General features: G+C 31.6%; 1 protein-coding gene across 1 annotated transcript; it reads right to left on the reverse strand.

Moving 5' to 3' along the window:
- Window positions 1-740: 740 nt before the first annotated feature.
- On the reverse strand, window positions 741-24,215 carry LOC129216310 (uncharacterized). Its single transcript, XM_054850522.1, has 4 exons — window positions 24,203-24,215; window positions 16,409-16,675; window positions 9,948-10,082; window positions 741-2,800 (listed from the first exon to the last, which is right to left on the reverse strand). Exons 1-4 carry the CDS (start codon window positions 24,213-24,215, stop codon window positions 798-800), a joined length of 2,418 nt encoding a protein of 805 aa, XP_054706497.1. The 3' UTR covers window positions 741-797.
- Between the last annotated feature and the right edge of the window lie 932 nt (window positions 24,216-25,147).

Below are 25,147 nucleotides of genomic sequence, written 5' to 3' on the forward strand. Positions count from 1 at the left end.
ATGCATTATTTCAAAATATAATTGCATTTTGCATATTATTTGAAGTTGTAAAATGGTGAATTTATAAAAGAAAAACTATATTTGCCATTTGTTTACAAAGAAATTGCTAAAAGATGTAGCACATGTTTATACACTATAAATTCTATAATACACAAAATATTATAGAAAATATAATTATCTGCACTTTAATAGTACACTAATTAATAAAACAAATTAATTATTCATTATATTTCAAATCACAAAATAGACCAAATCAAAAACAGCACCTGAGCAAGGCTAGAAAGTGCATATTGTCTTATACTAAATTTGTAATGCTTTAATATTGAACATTTGCAAATTAACTACATACCTTGCAAACTAGCATATTGATTTATTAAATTGCAGATAGTAATATAAAGCTCAAGAGCAGCAGTACTTAATATTTTATGTCTTATATAACTAATCAATCTGTAAAATAAAATTTTGAAATAACTTAACAATACAATATTAACACTTTAAAACTTGAAATATATAAGACAAGTTCAAATGTAATTTGTTTTAAAAAATTGAAATGTGTAAAAAAGAAAATATTCTTCAAACTAGGTGATGGAAAACAGATAGCAAGAGTTGAGCATTGACAAATAATTTATCAATGGGGTGCTCACTTTTAAAAAAAGTAGTTTTTGCTTTTACATATTAATCTTCCCTACTGAAACATGATACACCATCCAAAACAAACACTTGTGATTAAATATGTTGACAACCTTAATGACCTGAATCTTTCTACATTTTCAATTCAATCATTAATCTTTAAACCATCATAGATGACTACAAGCTTCCCAACTACTACCAGAGGAAAGCATTGAATCTCTAAAGTCTAAGGGAGAACTGATATCACCTACTGATCGGGAATTCTCCCCAAAGCTTCCACTAGCAGAACGGCGAATAGAAGAGGAATGAACGTTTGGGGTGTCATATTCATGTCTAGAAGCAATGGCAACTGAATTCACGATCCAAACTGGAATGTGTCTCACATTTCCATCAACAGAATCTTGTCCTTGAAAGCTATTTCTATTGCTCATAGTCCGATCATTAACTAAAATGTGAGAAGAAGATGCACAGCGAGATTCAGAATACCTGTTTCCATCTGAAGAATGGTTTGAGCGAGGAAGAGTAGTTGGTGAAGAACCAGCAGAACGATGATGTCTCCTTTCTCCTGTTTCAGAACAAATTGATCCAGATCTTGAAATACCTTGTCTATTTAAAGAACGAGATGATTGGATTATGTGAACCTCTGCTTGTGGTCTATGATCTTCACAAATAGAATCTGGGCTTGATGCATTACAACACATAGAGCAGTTGTCACCAACTGTGCTGCCAGAAACTGTGACAACAGAAGAACAACAGGCACCATCTCCATAAGATAAATAACTTGGACCTGCTCCATCACTGCCCCTCAAATGTTGCCTGTATGAATGGCCAGGGATGTTTATACTTGTTGGTCTGATTTGTGCTCTTAAACCACTGCTTGCAAGTTTATGTCCAATGTGAGGATTTATAGCTTCCAATGGACGAGAAATATTTTCAGCAGAATTTCGCAATGCAAGATCCACACTCTCTTCAAACACTGGCTGATGTGTAGAGTGCAAATTATCAGCCAGCGACTGACATACAAAACTACAACTTATTTCATTCAATTTCTCCATACGCCGTTTTTTCTTTTTTCTCTTTATTAGAGAAAATTTCTTTAAATTAGATAAAGTTTTTTGGAAATTAGGAGGCTTCGAAACATCATCTGCTATGTCTTTAGTTCTTGAACTTTCAAACGATATTTCATGAGTTGAAGTCCTGGTAGGAATTGTACAACACGCTGTAGTCCCGGGCAACTTATCCACTCGAGAAACACGTGGGAAATCTGCATCAGCTGAACTTGAGTCACTAGTACTGGGACTTAAAGTTGGCTGATCATAAGTAGGACTAGAGCTGCTTGAAGATTCACTAGCTTCTCCATTCCATGAAGTAGGATCAGGGTATAAATTATTATTTTCTTGATTTCCAGATGGATGAAGACTATAATGTCTGTTGTGCCCAGACTTTCGAGATTTATTTTGCTCATATTCAGTGCATGAATGGCGTTTGTATATCTTGCCTTTCCTGGATGTTAAAGAGCAAGTACAAGAACTGGTTGTTGCTACAGCATTATCATCACAAGAATTACTTGAACATGCAACATTAGTATTAGTTTGATCTTCATCTCTCACATCTGAATCAATGACTGTTATCTCCGGTTGAGATGAACAAGCCACAGCATTACTTAACCCATAACAAGATTCTTCATATTGAATATCAGGAGGTAATACTGCTCTATCAGAAGAATTGGCTGCATTGTTCATTTCAATATCTGCTGCTGTACATAAACTACAATTTGGACCCGGAAAAGTTTCTACAGTTATCATATTACTATTAGCAGCTGATACATCAACTGAATTTGTATTTTGAGGAAATTCTTCCAGATTTTCTGCATGAATGATGGCTTGTTGCTGAGTAACATCAACAGTCTCTGTAGGTGCATAGTTATAGCGAGCACTGCTTGAATAAGGAGCTGTCAGCTGAACAGAAAGATCATATGGAGGAGGTGCCTCTCCAGGAGGAATATACATTTCTGGTGGTTTCCATAATGTGTATGGGGGAGGTGGTTCATCATATCGACTGAAATCTAACTGATCATGGCCAACAAAATAACCAACACTACCATCGTCATCCTCAGAAAACCTTCTAGATAGGTGAGCATTGCCGTTGTCCATTCGCCGAGCATGAAAACCTAAAATTATAACTTCAATATCAATATTGAACATATTACAGTTTAACAGTCAAAATTCATAGAATACAGAACTTATGGAACAAAATTTTTTCTTCCATCAATTTATTCATAAATATGACCGAAAAAAAAAGTGAGACAAAGATAAAGAAGAGATAAATAATACCATATGGGCAATTTTTGTCTTGTAAAACAATGAATTAAGTGTGATATAATAAGATTCATCAATTGTTAATATGACAATGAAATGAATTTAATTCCACTTGAAGGATTCATGACCAATTATAAAAATTCTTCAGTGGCATAAGAGAGAGAATTTTTTCCAAAGTAAGCTCACAATACATTTTCGGTTTACCACCTGACACCTATAGTTTTTTTTCTCTGGAGCTTGCAAACAGTTTTTGACATTTTTATAATATTTTACAACATTTTCTAACTCCTTCCAGTTAAACATGGTTTTAGGTGCTGGCATAGGGTAGAACGGGCCATGTTTACACATGGTGAACATTTACGCAGTGCCCTTTTTCCAAAAAGAGTTATAAGTGGAGAGCTAACAGTCATACCAGATTGATGTTGCTCCTTAGCAAATATTCTCACAAGTTTTTGAGCATCAGTTGAGCTTTGGTTTAGCAGGTGGAGAGAAAACTCTGTTTTCTACCAAGCCAAGTAAATTTTGTGTTGAACGTTTTGAATCTTATTGTGAATAATAATATTTTGCTAAAAACAAATAAATATATAAAAATTTGCAGAATTTTATCCTTTTTTGCGAATTGTAATTGTATGGACAGAAAAGTTATTAAATTTTGTTGCATGTCAAAAATAAATCCGAACTTGTGGACATGGCACGTTTACGCATTTTCATTGGGGGCACATTTATACACGTTCTTACTGTGTCTTACTACTCTGTTATACTTCTAAATGGGTCCCCCCCTCATGAACTCGAATTTACGCTTGTTTTGGGTTTGCAATACCCGAAGGTACAGGCCAATTTGACGAGCGCCAACATACCAGTTTGGCTACTGCGGCTGCAGTATTTTCAGGTTATTTAGTTTTGAAAATCATCATCATTTTTAATTAAGTAACAGATTCGTATCTTATAGCTTACAATCATATAGTGTTGTCTTCATGTCTGTTCAACTTTAACTTTATACACTATTCAGCCTGTAATACATTTTCTTTATTTTAAAGATGGTAAGACACTACGTTCAAAAATACTAACAGAACAACATTAGATGTGGAAATAATGAAAAGGCTTATCGATAGTGCAAGTAATTGATAAATTGCCAAAATCATGAAACTACAATGTCTAAACTTTCCTAGGTTCAAACAGAAAAATTAGAAAATTCGTTAAAAAAATCTGCGTAAATGTGCCCCGGTCGACCCTATTGACTATTCTCAGAATAACTTTGATATGTTAACAAGGATATGTAAGCAAAAGTTACATTACTCTCAAGACTACTACTGTTCAAGTTTTAAGTGACTTTTAAGGACTCATAAAATGCTTTGGCCTTAGACCTGTCATATCCATTCTTAAACCTACACTTTTGACCTACACCCTAAGCATATGTTTCTTTTCTTTTTTTTTTTAACTTAACTTGAAGTTTTGGAAAATAATTATTTTTTTTGTAACTATACTTAAAATTGCATACCAAGAAAAGTGGCAACTGATTGGGTTAATTTGACGTAAGAGATTAGCAGACTTTATTTGTTCACATTACATTACAAACTTAGGCATCCAATTTCCCGCAATACAAATATAGAAAGCAAATCTTTTAATTAATTTTAATTATAACCACTTTGAAAAATTTACGGAATTACGACATTTAAGCTAAAATGCTATAAATGGCAGTTGCAGTGATATCGCCATAAAAATTTTAAACGCCTTCGGCCATTGATTGGCACTATCTGCAGCTATAAACTTGGCAAAGTACCAAGTTTTTAGTATGGTGAATAATACCAGCATATAAAAGAATATTTTTCTTAAAAATCAATGCAGAGTCAAAGGGAAAACGACTGACTCCAATTCCCTTGCCTCGAAATCAGTCTCACTCGAACTCTCCAAGCACTGGCAGAGTTCTTAACTTTGATGGAAAATAAGACTATGACTTGCGGAATTTTTAACCTTTGACTCCCGACTCCAAATCCTATACCTCAAAATCTGTTCTACTCTGCATCCCTGGTAAAAATAATCAATTTTTAGGAGCATTGGTGATATTTACAATTAGGTTTCTTTCATATAAGGCAGTTGAACCAGCTCTTTGAATGGGCCGGGAGTATAGCCAATAGAGATGAGACTGGCCCAGCCCTGGCCCGAAATGGGCTCGGACTCTAGAACCGAAAATAGGTTTCGGGCTCGGGCTCAAGCACAGATATTCAATCACCAATCTCCATACAAATTCAAAGCAAATAAACATTTTCCTATTATGAGAAAATAAAAGAAACATTTAAATCAGTTCAGTCAAATTCCCCCCCCCCCAAAAAAAATTAATTAACGCTTTATTATAGCGTTTTTTGCTATTACTATTGCAATATGTCATACATTAATGCATTTGAAGTGGAGCATTTTAAGAAAATTTAGAAACTTCTCTGTTAATGAAGAACATTTGACGTAACATTTTTCAATGACAGAGAGATCATGTCAGATTGTAGAAGGCTCGGTTTTTGATACAAGAAAGTTTCCTTCATCGGGCTCGGGCGGGCTCGGATTTTGGTCTGAGACAATATCACTCGTGCTCAGGCTGGCTCGATTACACATTTTCGGGGTCGGGCTAAACCGCGCTCTCAAAAATGAGCCCGAACTCATCTCTAATAGCCAAGTAGCAAATGTTAAGGAATCACTTGAACGTTTTCACATGTGGTCAACTCATTCCATACAACAGGCCCTAACGTTCTCATCCCGATTAGTTGAATCAACTAAAATGATAATTCTTAGTACATTAGATCCTCATTTTATGTGAATTTGATTATACATGGTCTACGATTTGACACTTGTATTTTATTTTAGATGGATAAGTTTTGATTTTACACAGATGTAGCATTGAAAACTGATGAATTTGCCCCTCTTTTAAAATCCAAACTCCTGAAACTGCAGATAACACGGAAGCAAGCTTGCATCACTGGAGACATTTTTTGCGATTGATTCCATAGCTCTTTCCAAAAGTAAATTATTAAACTTGCACAATTCAGAGCTCACTGGAAGATGAGCTTTTAGAAGTGACAAAGGAGAATCAAACCAACAAGGATACTGGCATTGATAAGATATAACCAAAAGCTTTCACATTGAAAACTTTGAGTCATTCCTTAACAATGGCTAATAATGTTTCTAATTTGTTAGTGTAGGAAGATAGATCCCATCATGGAATGACACACGTGATGATGGATACCTTCATGCCCCACAAATTACAGAGAAAAATAACCAAAAGAATATCATAACTAGCCCCTTTTTATAAACACTAAGTTAATTCATGTTTTCTTCATGCATGTTATGCATATGCATTGACATATATAAATACACATTACATTTATTATATATATTTATCCATCACTAGAATAAAGTTTATTTTTCCTCTACAGCACCTAACCCCTATTTTAACATTACTATTAAATCTTAATTTACGCAGCACTTCAGTGGAACAAAAGTCCTACTCAAAATGAGGGTCTACTGTATTAGCTCTACATACCTGTCAACTAGTTGAGTCATTTGGTTCATAGTCCAATCAACGAGTGCTCGAAACAGGGGGTGTAGCGTGCATAGAATATGCGATAATTTTTGACTTCAGAATATTGTTGGGGGTAGTTAGTAAGTAAACATGCTGAAAGTCCCCGCCCCTAGGGGGTGAGCTAAAGGTAAGAGGGAGGGGGGAAGATAATTTTGGGTTTTTCGAGAAAACGTCGGAAACGGTGGCAAAAATGCGTTTAAAATAAAAATTCAAGCCAAATAAACTTTCTATTAAATTGTTTTTACACATATTTGTCAAATTTACCATAATTTTCCGGGTATATGTTATGAAAAATAGATGATTTTCGAAAAAATACTCTCTTTTTGTCAAAAATTTGCTCCTAGCGCCTTCCAGGATCAGTACTCATGAAAATTGTCAATAGCAAAGTTTTTGAACTTTAAATTTCCTTCAATTTGATATGCTATTTTGTTTACTCAACCAATCAAAAGTTACAGAATTTCAAGCATGCACTTTCACGGCAAAAAATTAAACACTTACCATTCACAAATTTCGAACTTACTCGAAAGGATCACACACTTTCTCTTTCCTCAATGAATTCAACAATCCTGATGGACAATAAATAAGTATTTGTGGATTAGTACAACACAAATGATGTTTAGGGGGGGGGTCGTGAAATTGTGACAAGGGGGAAGGAAAGAGTAAGAAATGTGACATGAAGCATTTGTTAATACGAATATGTTTATGAAAAGTAGCTTATAAAACGAACTTTGTGACTAAAGTGGGGGGGGGGGGGGGGATGTTGAAAAAAAGTGTGACATTGTTTATAGACAGCCCCTTACCGAGAAATTGGACGAAGATTTGCAGAACTACGTATATGCAGTATGAATTAGGTCCATACCCATGGCATTATTTAATGAAAGTGAACTGAGGAAGTGTAGAAAGCCAGCAAGCACTTCCTTAGTAAGAAATTTGTTAGAAATAAATAATAAGTAAACATACTGAAAGTCACAGATCCTAGGGAGGAGGGGAGTTAAAGGTGGGAAGGGGGAGCCAAATTTTGTGGTTTTCGATTATATCTCGGAAACGGCAAGAAAAATGTGTTCCAAATAAAAGTGAAAGTTAACTAAATTTATTGTGAAATTGTTTTCTTACATATGTGTCACATTGCCAGTGGTTTTTTTTAGGTATGGCGTTCCTGCAAACCAATACTTTTAGAGAGAAAAAAAATTACTTCGTTCTTTTTGTCTCAGAGTGTTGTGCCAAGCAGGCGCTCAAGCGATCTTGTGCAGCAATTATGTAACAAGGACCCTGACGGTTTTCTGTGTCGTGAAAATCTACCGACTGAGCACTTGAACTGCAGATTCAAACCTGATACAGAAGAAATACGAAGTCTATGCCCAATCATCGCAACACCCAGCTGAGAAGCAATCAAAAACTATGAAGTTCTAGCATGTACTCAATTTCATTATTCTTACTGAAATGAATATGTGACGCTATAGCATGATAATGAAAATTTTAATAATAGAAATATGGTATATGTAGCTGACTTGCAGCACTTTTTAATAATTACAGTTTTTATTACATAATTACCAATTATATTTTGAAAGTGTGAATATGGAATAAGGACTGACAGTAATTAGAAAATTAAAATATCATCTTTAAGGTGACATCTTGGTTTTATTCTGAGGCGGAAGGGTCATGTCACCAGCAGTGGAAAAGTTGTTCTAAGAAAGTGGTAATGTATTGATGTCATTGTCGTTTCCTTTGTCCTGGATAAATATTTTGATTCCGTTGTTGCAACTGCCCTTGCAATGCAAGCTTGTGACAGAGAAATTAGACGATGATTTTCTACAAGTGATCGGAAGGTCATTTGCAGAAAAGCAATCGGTCAAAATCGTCAAGATTCCGTCAGAAGCAACATCTGATTCCGAGAGTTTTGGCAAGAGTTGGTGAAAATTCTCTTTTCCCAAATCCCTAATCCGGAACTTTTACTACTACGTTCCTAGCTACAGGTGTACCTGGTGGTACAGCAGAGTTAAGAGATCAGTCTTGATGTTTGCAGCTACTTTGATAAGTGATCTGTAACGGAATTCGTAGAGGGACTTTTCTGTGGCTAAAGCACCATAACATGTGAGATAGATATGACCACAGAAGCCTCAATGGATTTAGGGGAAGAAGAGCTGTTGATATACATCTTAGATACATGTATGATTTTAGATTTCTGACAGAATGTTGTGATCAGTTGATGATTTGGCTATCAAGAGGACAACATCATTTGTGCTGTAGTAATCCACAAATACTTCTTTATAGTGCATCAGGATTGTCGAATTCATTTAGAAAAGAGGAAGTGCGCGATCCTTTCGAGTTAGTTTGAAATTTGTGAATGGCAAGTGTTCCATGATTTTTCATGAAAGTGCGTGTTTGAAATTCTGTAACTTTTGATTGGTTGAATAAAATATAATAAAATAGTATTTCAAATTGAAGGAAATTTAAAGTTCTACAACTTTGATACTGACAATTTTCATGAGCACTGATACTGGAAAGCACTAGGAGCGAATGTTTGACAAAAAGAGAGAATTTTTCCGAAAATCATCGATTTTTCCTAACATATACCCGGAAAATTATGGGAAAATTGACAAATATGTGTAGAACCAGTTTCATAGGAAGTTTATTTAGCTTGAATTTTATTTTAAACACATTTTTCCCACTGTTTCCGGCATTTTCTCGAAAAACACAAAATTTTCTTCCCCCCTCCCTCCCACCTTTAGCTCACCCCTAGGGGTGGGGACTTTTAGTATGTTTACTTACTAACCACCCCTAACATTATTCTGAAGTCAAAAATTTTCGCATATTCCATGCACGCTATAATGTGTTCATTGACTGGACTATTCAGTACACGGACAAGCACATTGTGCAGCAGCTGATCAGGGACATTTGGTTTAGTTCAGAGGTATGGGACATTAGATATGATGAACTTAGCGAACAAATTAAGAGAAATTAAGCCTAGAGGGAAGTGTTAAGCAAATTGAGTCCAACTTAACTAATTACTTGGAAAACCTATACAATTTGATGCCCTCTGGCTGTTTTATGAAAACATTAACAGAGGACATCTTTGCTTGAAGATCGGTTTTATGTTACTTTCAAACAGAATCTGTTGGGTTCATTGACTTGAGGTTATAACCAGGTTCTGGCAAATCCAAGGTGACTGAAAAAAAAAATGCCTTGCTGGCTAGTTTCAAAAAGACAACAAAAAATCCAAATAAACTGGGAGAAATAATTTGTCTTGGGCCTAAAATTTTTTCCAGGCACTTGAAAGTTCAGTTTTTGCAGAACCCTGATTATAACTAATGTGTCTTCAAAAGAGATGTCATTATAAATAAGTTTAACAGTGCATAAAATAGCAGCACATTTATTTCCCCCATAAATTAGCAAAATATTAAGAAAAAAAGGGAACATATGTAGACACTTACGACGAATCATAAGTAGAAGTCTTCTTTGACGCAAACGATGAATCATGAACAACAAAAGAGCAAGAATTAAGAATGATGTAACCGTACTGGCAACAAGTCTTAAACCAAGATTTGTGGTGCTCAAGGCATCTGTATCTAGAAAGAAAATAATAATAATTTTGAATTAAGGCCGATAAAAAAATCACTTGACATAAGCTACTCATGCTTTATAGCTTTGTAACGATAGTAGAGCAATAAATGATAATAAATTTTATTTCACTTTTAAAAAAAAATGATATTTAGAAGAATGAAAAGCTTTTTGTAATACTTCACAACTCACTTATCACTTCATACAAAATATAGGTAAATAAATAATAAATAGAAATAAACATGATTACTTTATATTAAGGAGCTGATGTGTGCATCACATGACTTCCTTTTACTTCAATTTAATGTTATTTCCCCATTGCTGTAAATTTTAATGTGATTCAAGTTTTCTCTCAAAATATCACCAACAGTGGTCAAGTTGAAATCAGATTTAAAAATTTAAAAAAAAAAATGCCAAATTTGTCGCCAAGTTGGGAACCAAAAGATTAGCGATGTATCGCTAAGTGTCTGCCAACTTACAACACCACTTGAGTTTACAACCGAAATTAACAATGATTTCTCCCCAAAAAGGGGCAAAAGACCCCTTTAGAAACATCCAAATGCAACCAAAATGGGAGGTGCACAACTAGACCCCACTAGGAGTCTATGTACCAAATTTCAACTTTTTAGGACATACCGTTCTTGAGTTATGCGACATACATGCGCACATACAGACGTCATGAGAAAACTCGTAATTAACTCGCGAATCATCAAAATGGATATTTCGCGTGTCTATATGTTCTTAGGCACTTATCCACATGTAGTCGAGTCGAAAAAAAAGCTCAACATTCATTCGGGGGTGAGTAAAATGGAAATTAAGGTCGATTTCTGGATGAAAATTTTTTTGCGAATACAATACTTCCTTTTTTGTAAAAGTAAGTAAATATATATATATATATATATATATATATATATATATATATATATATATATATATATATAATAGGGTTATTCTTAAATAAACAAAATTTATATTACCAATCAGTTTATCTCCATAATCCCTTATCAAATATCACTCTAAAAATAATTATACAGGGTAATCCAAAGTCAATCAACTCGTTATAAAATAGTGTAATTAAAAAAATACTATTCATTTTAAATGCAAATTGTTTTGTTTCCTGGCCATCAGAGCTAGATAATGTAGATGCGCAGATACAGTGGCTCCCAAAAGTGTTCGTACACCTTGAAATTTTGTAGTAAAACTAAAATAATGCAAAACTGAATTCGAATATGAAGTCCAATTTTTTTTCACACCATTTCTATGCCATTCCAGGGGTCGATCCAGGTTTTATTTTTTGGGTCCCCTTTTTTTGTGAAAAGGCAAAATATTTTTGTGAAATTTCGTTATTTTTGTGAAAAAGCAAAATATTTTTGTGAATTTTCTTTATTTTTGTAAAAAAGACCTTCTTGTGATTTTTTTCTTGAAAAAGATTATATTAAAGCATTTTTAGCTGTCGTATCGTTATAGAAAAGTCCTAGACAGGTTTCAGGGGTGATTGCAAGTTCTTGAAGAATACCTGAAAGCTGTCAAGAGAAAATGCGTTGGGGGAGGGGGGAAGTAAGACCCTTAACATTTTATTCGTAATTTGACACATACATTACATTTATTGCTTTTTACAAATAAACATATGCAAGGCACACTTTCTTAAGGTGAAAGTCTCACAAGATTTCCTGTTTTCCCCTCTCAAATACTTTAAGAGCAATGAAAATTGCACATGCTGCTGAACGTAATGATAACTCCTAATAAATACAATATGAACAGACTCAAAGATATCACATATTTCTTAACACAGAAGTGAAATACTCATTAAAGATTCCATGTGTGTGTTTGAAAAACTTAAAAGTAATTAAAACCCAAAATAATACTGCACCAGCATTCAGCGTTTAATTTTTTGACTTTTGACGTTCTTACAGAGTAGGTATTTCGTTTAAAACTTTGCAATTTAATGATGTTAATAAATATATAAGAAATTTTATTTGTTTGCCTCTTAACAAGGTACAGTAAACATCAAAAATGCGAAAAATTCGTTTACCATGTCCGATGTAAGGAAATCAAGATCTTCAAAACAAATAAAAATATAAAAACAGCATGTAAAATAATTTTATTTTAAGTAAAGTTATTTTAGAATTGGATTTTGAAACTCAACACAAATTAATACTAAATATATATTGCGTAATCAAAGTAAAATTTAGGATTTTCCTGAAAACAAGCTACCAATCACAAGTGTCCCTCTCCCGTCCCCCCTCTGATGCTCTCAAGCAAAAACACCTCACGCAGCAAGCAAAAAGATAAGATGGGGGAAGGTGGAAGAGGCTCCCGCATAGATGCGTACACATTTGCGGTTAAAAAATATTGTGAAAAGGCTGCCTTTTTATAAATTTTTGTGAAGGGGCTGCTTTTACGACGTGGAATTTTGTGAATGGGGCCGCTTCTGCGACGCGGAATTTTGTGAATGAGGCCGCTTTTGCCATGCGGAATTTTGTGAAGGGGCCGCAAAGCGGTCCCAATTTGGCGCTGGATCGACCCCTGCATTCTGAATAAAACCCAGTAGTTTTTTTCAAAATATTGCCAGATTTTATTTTTGAAATTTGTCAAAAAACGAAGAGAAAGAGAAAAAGTACGCCACAAAAGTCATCGTACACTGAAATATTTTCGGATAAATTCATGAGTAAAATTATCACACGTCATTTTTTATTATTTTTGCATTGTGTTGACCCTTAAAGGTCATTTGGCTTTAATTTTTTGTGTATTTATTCCTTAATATTGTGCTTATTACTTTAAAATGGCTGGTATTCGAAAAGAACCACAAACACCATTCGAAAGTTGAATTTTTCCCCCACAGTAACGGTAAATTGGTTTGAAATGTCTCTAAATTAGTTAATTTATTCTATTCTATAGTAAAGTGCTTGATAAAATGCTTTAAAGAAATTAATCGGATCGAAAACAAGGTAAGAAAAGGTCAACTGGCAAAGTTAACACTGCGTGATCGGAGGTTTACAGTTAAAAAAATTACGAAAAATACACATTTGAGTGCTGAAAAAGTTTCTGCAGAATTGAATGAAACATTTTACATTTAATTTTCACCTAAAATTGTTCTCCAAGTTCTCTGATTAGCTGGATTAAATGGGACCTCTTCCCGCAGAAATTTTCTTGTTCATGCGAAAAACAGTAAGCTTACGCTTTCCGTCATAATATCAATGATAAATAAGCTCAAAAGGTTTTGGAACAACGTCTTACTTATAGATGAAAATATATTCAACATTTTGGGTTAAATTGTTGTACAATTGTAAATAAAAGAAAAAATGAGGAATTTAATCTTAAGAACTTAGTAGGATCATTAATCAGGACGGTGAAGGTGTTCTAGTGTGAGGGTGCATTACAGCATCAGGCCTTGGAAATTTAGAATTTTTTGATGAAATAATAAATTGTGCTGTTCCTTTAAATATTTTTAAAAACAATTTTAAACTATTAGCCCAAAATTTGGTAATCGGAAACAACTTTGCTTTTTTTATCAAGATAACGATAAGAAGCACACGTTTGTGTTTGGTGCCTCAAAAATTGTCCTTAAGCTTAAAAATATCCCCTCAATCGCCAGATTTAAACTTAATGGAACATATTTGTAGATATCTGGTAGCTAGATTACGAAAATACACCACTGAATCGAAAAGCGAACTAGAAATAGTAAGACTTGAAGTACGGTGGAACACTTACTCAGAAAGTGCACAAAAAAAGAAAAATAAATAAAAAAATTAATTTGAATTCCTTTTTTCCTTCTGTTAAAAGATTACTGAAAGGGAAATCTTCCCTTCCTTTCTCGTTTTCATCAATTGGTGATAACTGGCTGAAGCTTCATTTTAATTCTTTATTACCCATGCATTGCAACCTTACATTTGTTTATTTATTTTCTTTTTTTATACTTTTTTTAAACAAGAAAAGTATTCAAATGTTAAGTATTATAAATTTTGAAATGCATAATTTTGTACTTGAAATTTCAATTTTTCGTGAGTCAAAATAAACACACATTTGGAAAATAACTTTTCACTCTTAAAATTTCCAGTTTTTCCCCAACCATTCCCATTTCCAGTCTTAATGCTCAGGCTGCAACATTGTGAAAAAAAAATTAGTTTGTTACTTATTATATTCTAACAAGCAATAATTAATTTGAAACATTGCTATACATAAAATAATAAACAATGAAATAAAAGAAAAAGTTGAGTAAAACCATCTCAATGCAAATGGTTATCTGCAATCAGTTTCTTTACATTCCCAATATGCTTTTGACTTACGAAAAACCACAGTAAATCCTACACTGAATTGAGTTTACAAAAAATGAGTGAAGAGTATGCTTTGACTTGAAAGTGGCCTTATGGTTGCTGGGATTTCAGCAGGGACATACTAATCATTGCTGCTTACTTTGTGACTGGAACAAATGTGCCACTTTATATTACAACCGAAAAAGTTGCCCCTTGCCCTAAAATGTCTGACAGAAGGAAAAATTAATAATCAGAACTTATTGCATTTTTATGTGCATGAAATCATTTAGTTGGTTTTACGCACGGAATCGGTGTTCATAAACCAATTACAGTATGAGACCCCTAATCTGAAACATTCAAGACTAACCTTTCCAGATTGTCACTCAAAAAATAGCGAAAATTATTGTGCATTATTTAGCATTTTTTAAAAAGTTTCCAGCAATGTTAGAAAAATTTCTTTTTTTTTACCCCTTGATCAACCTCAATGAAAAAATATTTTAGTACGCTAAATAGGGAGGAAAAATCACAGATAATTTGCAGCTACATACTGGGGTCACACTCAGTTAGACAGAATTGTAGGCAGGGAAAATCATGTTTTGGAGCAGTAAAAAAATTAGCAAATAACTTTTAATGTTTTCAAAACTTAAAAATATACATAAAAGCAAGAAAAAGAAAGAAAATTGAAAATGTTACAAGTTTCAATATCTGATACAGAAAACAAAACTTTTTGACATAATATCTCAAATGCACATTTTTTTTTTTAGTTTCGGTTTTCAATGATCACATGATTCTTATCATTTCATCATAGTAATTTAGCTTAAAATTTTTTAATGCAAAGGAAACAAATTAAATCAGACTTTATGAAATGAGACAGTGAGAAGCAAAAGGATGCAAATGATGTAAGAAAAAATAAAAATTTGAAGATAATCAGCACAAATGGTAGGAAAGGCTCTTCTGTTTTGGGGAAAGAGATTGTACTTGTAGTCTTGGTAGGTGCTGCTATACAGCATGATTTTGAGAAAATTTTCAATGAAAACCTGCCTAGGATCTTAACTTTAAAAGTATGTTATTTGAAACTTTAAAAAATCCACTTAAATCCCTTTGCTTCTCACGGCCTCAAATGTAATCAAAACCTTATAAGGTTTGTGCTTGCTTGAACTAACTTAAATGCAATTGGATTGGAGTTTGCAAATGGATATGGCAAAACAATTTAACTGCTACTTTTGAATGGAAGATATAATATAAGCTACTTCTGAATTGAAGATACAATACAATGAAAATTGAAAATAAGTTAACAAAGCAGAGAGAATTCTAAGCATTAGAATTGCAAAGCAGATAAAAATCATCAAGTGTTACAGAAGCAGACATAAAACGATTTTGAAAACCATAAAAAACAGTGCTTAACTTGAAAAGCACAACTAAGACCAAAAATACCTCAACATAAAAGTAGGGCAGTTATATTATCTTTAAAACAATAGAATATTGCAAAAAATAATAATAAAAGGTTCATTTTTGAACAGAAAATGCCAAAATAACTTTTGCAGCAGCTCGTAGATTTTTTCTGTTTGGTACTATTTGGAATAGAAGTGTGATGAACCCTGAGCGCATGATCCGAGGATGTTGCATTTTATAATATCAGTCACACTTTTTGCTTCCAATTAAACCACGAAATTACATAAATCGACAACCATACAAATCACCCCAACAATATTTGAGAGTAAGGTCTTTAAAATAGTTTTATATTTCAAATAAATATCAGAATAAGTATAATTACTTCCAAATTACAATTTACTTTAAATCAAGAACTATGCATTGAGTCAAAATTTAGCATTGCACACCATGAACTGTAATGAGAATAATGACGCTTTAAAAAGATTTTAAAAAATATGAAATAAATATTAGAATCAATTTGGTGATAGGATATATATATATATATATATATATATATATATATATATATATATATATATATATATATATTACTCATGGAATTCAGCTTAAAATTAAAATATAATGAAATGAAACTATCTATGCAGTATATCTTTGTTATGCAGAGTCCTTCACTGCATTAAAGTACTAACCATCCTTGCCTGGATATGTTCCATTTCCTGATGCTTTGTTAGGAAAGTCTCGATCCAGGCAAACAAATTCACAGCATTTGTCACTTAAAGCATGATACTGACGACAATTTTCGGGTGGTGAGCAAAAAACGGCTATGCACATCTGAGGTTTGCCATTCAGACAGGTACACTGAGTACACGGATCGCTACCAAGAGGAAAAAATCTATCCCCATGAGATACTTCTTTTCCTTTATGATCCAAACAGGGCTGATAATTCTCAACTTCAGCTGAAACATAATGAAAGCGTAGACTTCAAATATTTTGCAAAGTTTGTGTTTCCTTATGACAGTCAACATAAAAACTGAACTCAATGGAAATGCAAAATTATCACAGTAAAAATGAATAAACATTAAATGCATGGATGTGTATTAAAAGTGTATTAAAAATACTTTATATACATATAAATTGACAAGATAATGAAAACAAATAACATTTTTTTAATAAATATAATCTAAAAAAAATTAATTAAAAATAAACATAATTCAAGGTAGAGTTTAAAATGAGCAAAAAAGGTAAAATTCAAAAAAAAAAAAAAAAAATCTTTAGCAAAATGCAAAAATGTCAAGCTTAATGAATATGTTCACATATTTCTAAATGCCTTAACATGTTTCATCTCTAGTTGAAAACTAATTCAAAATGTGACCATCACATCAATAATAGATAAAGAAGGAAATGCACAGTAGCTTTTTTTTTTTTGAAAGTAAAAAAATTAAAATTGTAAATTTCATCGGAAGAAACCAATTTTATTTTTAAAATGGTACCCATAACACATTTATTGGAGGTACATAATGTGAATTAGTGAATTAGACATCAAAGAAAAACGTGCGAATGTTAAAAACTAAAACATTGATGATATCGATATATCACCACAGAAACAAATAATAATAACAATAATGATAATATAAATGAATTATTAAAAATATCTTAGTTTTAAATCAGTAACTCATGCAAAGTTTTAAAACAAAAACATTGAAAATCAACATAAACTAATTGGAATAATTTTTAGAACATCTTTTAATGTTCCATCCAAGTAATACAAAAAACTAAAAAGAAATCCGTAATATTTTTTAAATTAGGTAACACAAAAAATAAAAATGAAAAAAAAAAGCATAAGAATAAAAATGTGTTTAAAGAAGATTTATATTCTACTGAATTGAATTGTGCAAAATATACTTAAAACCTAAAAAAGAGTCCATGTTTTTTTAATACTTAGAACAATTTGAAATATGTACTGCTTCTCACAGTATGATACATATATAATGCAAAACTATAAGTAACTTATTTGAATCAACAACTTACTGCGGGAAAACTATAAATAGTGTAGAACTACAATAATATTGAATACTATAGTTGACAATGTGCTAGGAAAAAGTTAACTTTTCTTCAATGTAAGTGTACTTCTTCAGACAATTAATTTTAGAAAACTTGGTCTAATGTGAAGCATGTTGTGATTATTCATAATGCAATTTTTATAATTACTTGTATTTACATAAACATCATCGTTCCTTCTTGTTTTTGATATGTTTGGTTTGGCTATAAACATAGACATCAAAGAAATATCAAACACAAAACATTGATTTTAAGAAAAACATCCATGTTTAAACAAAAACATTCATGTTTCAAAAACATCAATATCAAACACAAGTTCAACAATACTTTCATTAAGACTTAAGTATTGTTGAACTTAATAGTAATTTAAACATCTCAGCTAAGATTTATAACAAGATCAAGTTGAATATAGCCATGCTTGTTTCTCATTAAGATCACCCCCCCCCCCCTCTCTTTTTCCCCCATTTTTAGCCTACTTTCCCAGTAAAAGTCAGAAAAAGAAGAAAAAAGCATGAAAGAAGGCTTAATGCTTCTTAAAAATATCGCGAAAAACAAAAAAAAGTCGAAAATAAATAAAATAATTAAATAAATATCGAAAAATTAACAATTGGAAAGTAGGGTATTGAGATGGGGAAAAATGTCTGTCGGTCTGTCCCCCCCCCCCCCCAATAACTTTTGAATGAATAGTCCAATTCGAACAAACTTTTTTTAGTTCGAAAGATCTCGGCAAGGACATCTCATTCCCGTATTTCACTTTTTGATTTGAACTATTTTTTGTTCAATTTTGAACAGTTCGAAAAAACTTAACATTAGCGCCTACGGGGAAATTCAAGGTAATTCCGAACTGTGTGGCGAATTTGCTTCAAACAAACTTTGTAGGAAAAAGCTTTTGATGAAAAACTTGTATATAAAATAGTTTTTTGATTTGAACAATTTTCCGTTCAATTTTGAACAGTTCAAATCCCTTAACATTAGCGCCTACGGAGAAACTGAAAGTCTATGTAGATTCCGTACTTGAAGGCGGATTTACTTCAAACAAATTTTGTTGGAAATAGCTCTTGACGCGAAATTCCAGACTCCGACTCCGAGAATTTAGAGGCACCTGACTCCGACTCTGATTCCTATACCCGACAATTAATTGGACTACGACTCCTCGACTTAAACTCTGACTTCGTAGCTTTGGCAAAAATTTATACACGGAGGACAAATGACTAACTCCGATTCTTGGATATTCGACTCAGACTCCTTTATCTCAAAATGAGATTGACTCCAACTCCGCAGCTATGGTTTTAACTGTGAAGTACTTATTGTTGATATGACTTGTTTTTGTTTTCACGCAAAAGTTTAAATTTAGGTATTCAGTTATCGGCGAATAAACTCGAAGTCATTCATAAAGTCCACATAAAGATATGCGCAGACGATTTTTTTTTTTTTTTTTTGAAAAAGAAATTTTTTTCTTTAAGTTGACATTTTTTTTTTTTTTTTAGTAAGTGCATTAATTCATTTTAAAAAATGTTTTTGGCAACAGGGCAAAAAGAAACGATTTTTTTTTTGATATGATGTATTTATTTTAATGAGCTTATTAATTTTAATTATTAATTTTTCGTTTTGAAAGCTATTAAAGATTTTTTTTATGTAAAAAAGTGTATTAGCTGCTTTGTTTAAAAGTTGCTGCTATTTTATTTGTTCGTTTTCTTTTTTCTTTACGCATCTAATTTTTTTAGATGAGTGAGGAATATTTTATCCCTAGAAATCAGATTAAAGTATTTTAAAAACATGTTTGAAAAAATTTGCAATTTTAGCTATTTTTGAGAATATTGATCAATTACTAGAAAGTAGTATAGGTATACGGGAAAGTAGGCTCGTCTAGTTCTAGATAGAACTTCTTGTTTTCGTTTGAGCAAAGAAACTAAAATACCTTGCTTTATTTTTGTAATTTATCTCCATATGCAAAAAATGTGATTGTAGTGGAAATCCTGATTTGAGGTATCATACATTGAAACTTCCAACTTCAAAAATATTGTAGGATGACAAAGAAATAAAATCTGAAACATGGCATGCTACTTCGGTGAGGCATGCATGAATGTTGGCATGTTTACAAGAAAAAGAAAAAAAAGGCTTCCTATTCTAGATCCCCTGACATTTTCATCCCAGCAACATAAATTTCCACTGATGATGTTTAAAAAAAGTACCATTAAAAAAAATAGTTGTATTTTGTTCATAACATTTATCATTTATTTTAAAATCTTAAAATTTACAGTCAAATTCTGTTTATATAATGACATTCTATTTCCAGGGTTCATATACTATTTGGATGAGAAAATTCCAAGACTTTTTCATAACTTCATCAAAATTTTCATGATCTTGTTACATGAAGATTATAGTATTATTTGCCAATTTTCTGCAATGGGTATTAGCAAAACTATTATGTGAATGCCACTGCCTTAAAAAAAGCATTTATTTATGACAGAAAAAACATACAGAAAGCACACATAGTACAGAAACTAATAACTATTTTTATTTATCTTTTTAATTTAAGTAAAGTAAAAATATAGTGAATGCTATATTATATATAGATGCTTAAATTAATGAATATTTAATAAACAGAGCACAATAGTAATAAATAGGACAGAGGTTGAATGAGTCATAAAAAAGTTTTCAAAAATAAATTTACTTCATAAAAATATTTCTCTTTGGTGTAAACAGTGTATCTTATAATCTTTGTAACTTGACAGTATTTTCGTTCATTTTTTTAAGTATTAGAATTTCCTATTTCTCTGCTCTATTGCCTGACTAAATGTTTATTTTCTAAAGCCTTCAACAAATTAAGATAAATTCTGACAAGTTTAATAATGATTTTTTATGAGTGGTTGAAACAAACTCAAATGTAATTGAATTATACTTTTTGAGTGGGTGTGGTAAAATCTAGAATGTGCAAGTCCAGTTCTAAAATATATAAAATATAAGAAGCTCTGAAAATAATTGTGAATTCCAAATAAGTGATGTCTTAACAGTAAAACCACATTACAAAAAAAAAGAAAAAGAAAGATGGACAGCTGTTACAGAAGTGGATGCAACAGGATTCCAAAACTCAGATTTGTTTTTGGGATGGTTCAGTTTTCCAGTGTAAATAGCTTTTACATGCAATACTGTTAAATCACTGAAGATTCCTAATGTTCTTTTAGCTTCTGTTACTTTCTTACTGCCCAAGACATTTTTCCATTACTTGAAATAAATTTTCAATGAAAATATAAATTTTCCATGACTTTTCAAAATCTGAAATCTGTCCCCCCCCCCCCATGACTTTCCAGAATTTTCATGACCCGTACGAACCCTGTATTTCACTTTTTAAACTGCACTTTATTCAAAGAATTTAAACTGCTATGATATTTTTTATACCTTAATTACCAATACTATTACATTTTAAATAAATTTTGATTTCTCAATAAAACTTAACTAATTTTATAGGATCCAATGTTATTAATAATAATTTTAACTATTAATTCATAATATATTCATTTTATTACGCATTCAAATCCAAAATTTAATATGCTGAGCAGCTGAAGCTTCAATATTTGGTGCTTTAACAGGGTTCATACCCTTTAGGCAGAAAAAAATTCAAGCACTTTTCAAGTACTTTTCAAGGTAAAAAATTTTGTTTTCAAGGCAATATCATAAATTTGTACTAAAAATATTGCATGCAGATTTCATTTACTACAAACACATAGAAATAAGGCAATAATACAAAAAGTATAGGAAAACAAAATTGCTTTTTCTACAACAAGAGACGCTTTGATGAAAGATCTACTGCGTTGACAGTTATTCTGAAAATGTTTGAAAAATTCGATCATAAAGAGAAGCAGACAGCAAAAGGTTCAATTTTGAGGTTTTTCAAAGGCTGCAGCAGTCAGAGGTTTGTATATTTTCTAGAATCAGCAAATTAATACTTTAAAAAAAAACCTTTCATAAGTGCTTTTAACTTTTATAGGAAGAAACTAAAATACCCAAGTTCAATGGCATTGCCAGAGAGGAGTTTTTGAAGTCACTCCCTCCCCCCCCCCCCCCCCCGGGTTTCAACATTTATTTCCAATAGTTATACAGTGGTTTATTACAATATGAGGGCGGTTAGGACAAACACTACCCAGAAAGTTATTTCAGTTTGCACTATTAAGTTCTAAAAATATTAGGTTTGCAAATCATTTATAAGTATGCAAATCAATTATTTGTATGTAGTATGTATTAGTTGTTCAGCTAATAAGGCATTTCAACTGTCTTCGAAAAATTTAAAAATTAGGAAGTAAGAAAAGTTTATGAAAGGTCCACAGTCCAGTCTCTACACCTCAAAATATACAAAAGCAGCTTAAGCAGTGATAAATACTCTGAATGCAAACTTGAGCCTATTCAGCTTTCATTGATTAACTTGCAATAGTCAATAAATGTGCAAGTTCAGATTTATAGAGCCATATTTCAAAATTGAAAAGATTCACAAGAAGTTGACATATATTATGACAAAAGTAGTTTTATTTTGGGAACAAATGGGTTATTGCTGAAATTAGAATTTAAATTTAGAAAGGCAATAATCTTCAGGTGTGATTGTGAAAGGTGAGTTCATAAAAAATTACCTGAAAGTTTCAAACAGCAAAATGGGGCGAGGGGGGGGGGGTAATTTTTAAAACTAAGACCCCTATTACTTGAATATACATACTTACAACAATAACTTTTGCTATGCATACAATTCATAAAATAGTTTATTAAGTCAAAATAGTCTGCATAGAAATACCATGCCCAGTGCCTGTTGATAACCAGCAACAGGCACTGGGCCTAGCTAGGCTGGTCCTGGTCAATTTATTAGATCCAAATGAAGATCAATGACCCTCCTTAAGCTATCTACCCCTTTGCTGATTAAAGCCTCTTTCAGTAAGCTGCTCCAAATACCCACAACCTTAATAAAGTAGTAATTTTGAACATTTGAGGAAAAGGGGAAAATTGGAGATATAGGGAGGTAAAAGCATAAAAACGAACACTACTGAATTTCAAGTGAATAATCATAACACAACCAACCCTTTTATACACCTTAATTATTTTAGCACACATAAAAAAAATGATGTACTTATAAATAAAATTCAACTCAATAAAATTATATAAATCAACTTTATATTTAAAATACAAACTTTAAGTTAATTTGTTAGGTGCTCAACTACTGAAATTTGAATTTTTTTCAAAAAATCTGTTATGACCAAAAATTAGGTAAAGATAATCAAATTCAAAATTGCAAAAATAAATAAGCAAATAATTAAACATGACCAAGGTAATAAATTCTTTAACTCTTTAGTTATTAAAATAAAAAATAAAATAAGCTAATCTGATGTAGCAGTGTCAAAATAACTACTAATTGCCAAAAATATAAAAATATTTACAAAATGCAAAAGGATTGAGATCTCAAACAAGGGAAGCAAATTTTCGCGAATTAAGTTTAATGTTGTCATGTTTCCCATAAAAAAAACTTATATTTTACTAAAATTAAACATAAAATATGCTAATCTAGGGTAGCAAATATGAAAATAACATCTGATTAGTGAATATATTTAAATATTTGCAAGATGCTATAAGATTAAAATTTCAAACACGAGAAGCAATTTTTCGCGAAGTCTGAGTTCGTTCGACGTGGCATGTTTCCCATGAAATAAATTTATTTGTTTTTTATTAAAATTAAACAAAAATATACTAATCTAAGGTAGCATATGCGAAAATAACATTTGATTAGCCAAAATATTTAAATATTTGCAGGATGCAAAAAGATTGAAATTTCAAACACGAGTAATTTTCCGCGAAAACCCGAGTAAGTTCAATGTTGTCATGGTTTCCAAATTAATTTCTTTGTTAATTAATGAAATTAAACAAAAAAAAACTAATCTAAGGTACCATATGTCAAAATATCTTTCGGTTGTAAAAAACATCAAAATATTTACAAGATGCAAAAGGATTGAAATCCCAAACACGGAAGCAATTTTTCGCGATGTTGCATACTGAGCACATGTTCAGAAAATTGCATTGGTGAAATACTTTTTTAAAACTTTTGAGCACAAATCGTTGATTTTTGAGAGAATTTAAGCACTAAGAAACTTTTTCAAGGTTTTAAAACTTTTTCAAGGTTTTCAAGCACTTGAAAATGAACTTTTTTTTTCAAGCACTTTTCAAGGTTTTTCAAGGGCGTACGAACCCTGTTTAAACAAACTGTTTCATCCCATCAACAACAAATACTTGTGTACTATACAAAAATTCATCTATTAATTAAATTCAATCATCTAACCTCAGAAAAATATTTTCATGCAAGTTGAATGTTTATGCAAGTTGAATAACAGCAAAGTGAAGTACAATTACATAGTAAATGTCTTAAACACTTATACATGTCACTAAAAACTTACCTTCCTTTGCCATATCTGCAGTTACCCATAGTAAAATACTTTGTAGAATTACTATAATTAAATTCATATTAATAGGATGAACAAACATTCTTCATGCAGTAATTCTAATCCAGCTGCATTTCATGGTAATTCTAAAACAAAAGTATAACATGTTAATCTTAGTTACAAATGATAAATCCACATAATCTTATTTGAAATATTATCTCTACCAATTACCAGGGTGAGTATAAAAATTGTTTTTCTTTTCTTTTTTTTTTTTTTTTTTGAAAAAACCAAAAACCTTTTTTTCTAAAATTTAAACTGGGTATATTTGGTTTTTATTACTATTTGTAAAGAAAAACAATTTTATTTCAGGAAAATCATGAAAACTTTATGCATTGAGTGTTAAGGAATGTTTGATGTCCATGTTTGTACCTAATTTCTTTGTAATTAATTAAATAATTAAGAGTTAAATCTTGTAATTTCATTTCCTCATACTTAGAGATTTCTATAGGAGAATATTGTATGAAAATCTTTTAACTACGCTCTTTAAAATTAACTATGTTCATTTATCTTTCACATCAGTGGTGGTCACAAACACAATGAGTTGAAAAAGAAAACTTTGTATGGCCCCAAAGCTTTCGACATAAAATTTGGTACCTAGGTTTGCAAATTTAGGCCTCAAATAAAAAATTTCAGTCTTGAAATAAATGACCGCTTATTTCTAATACAGCATAAACTGCTTTACTTACCTCCCCCCTAAAAGGATTAAAAAACATACTAAGTCGTACTTTAAAAGTTAATGAACAAAAATTAAAAAAAGAAAAGAAAAACTTCATTTCTTTCAGTTTGACCTCAAATATCATTAAGATTTTTGTTCTAAAAAAATAAATAAATAAAATAAAATAAAAACCTTGGTTTACTTTTCTATGGAATAACCCAAAACAATATTTGAGGACTGTGTCA

Source organism: Uloborus diversus, chromosome 1 (assembly GCF_026930045.1).
Source record: "Uloborus diversus isolate 005 chromosome 1, Udiv.v.3.1, whole genome shotgun sequence".
NCBI lineage: Eukaryota > Metazoa > Arthropoda > Arachnida > Araneae > Uloboridae > Uloborus > Uloborus diversus.

Coding starts and splice junctions, on each gene's coding strand:
- LOC129216310 (XM_054850522.1), bottom strand. Junction 10,083..16,408: donor AACATATCCAGGCAAGGATG/GTTAGTACTTTA, acceptor TTTTCTTTCTAG/ATACAGATGCCTTGAGCACC. Junction 2,801..9,947: donor ACTTCTACTTATGATTCGTC/GTAAGTGTCTAC, acceptor TTATAATTTTAG/GTTTTCATGCTCGGCGAATG.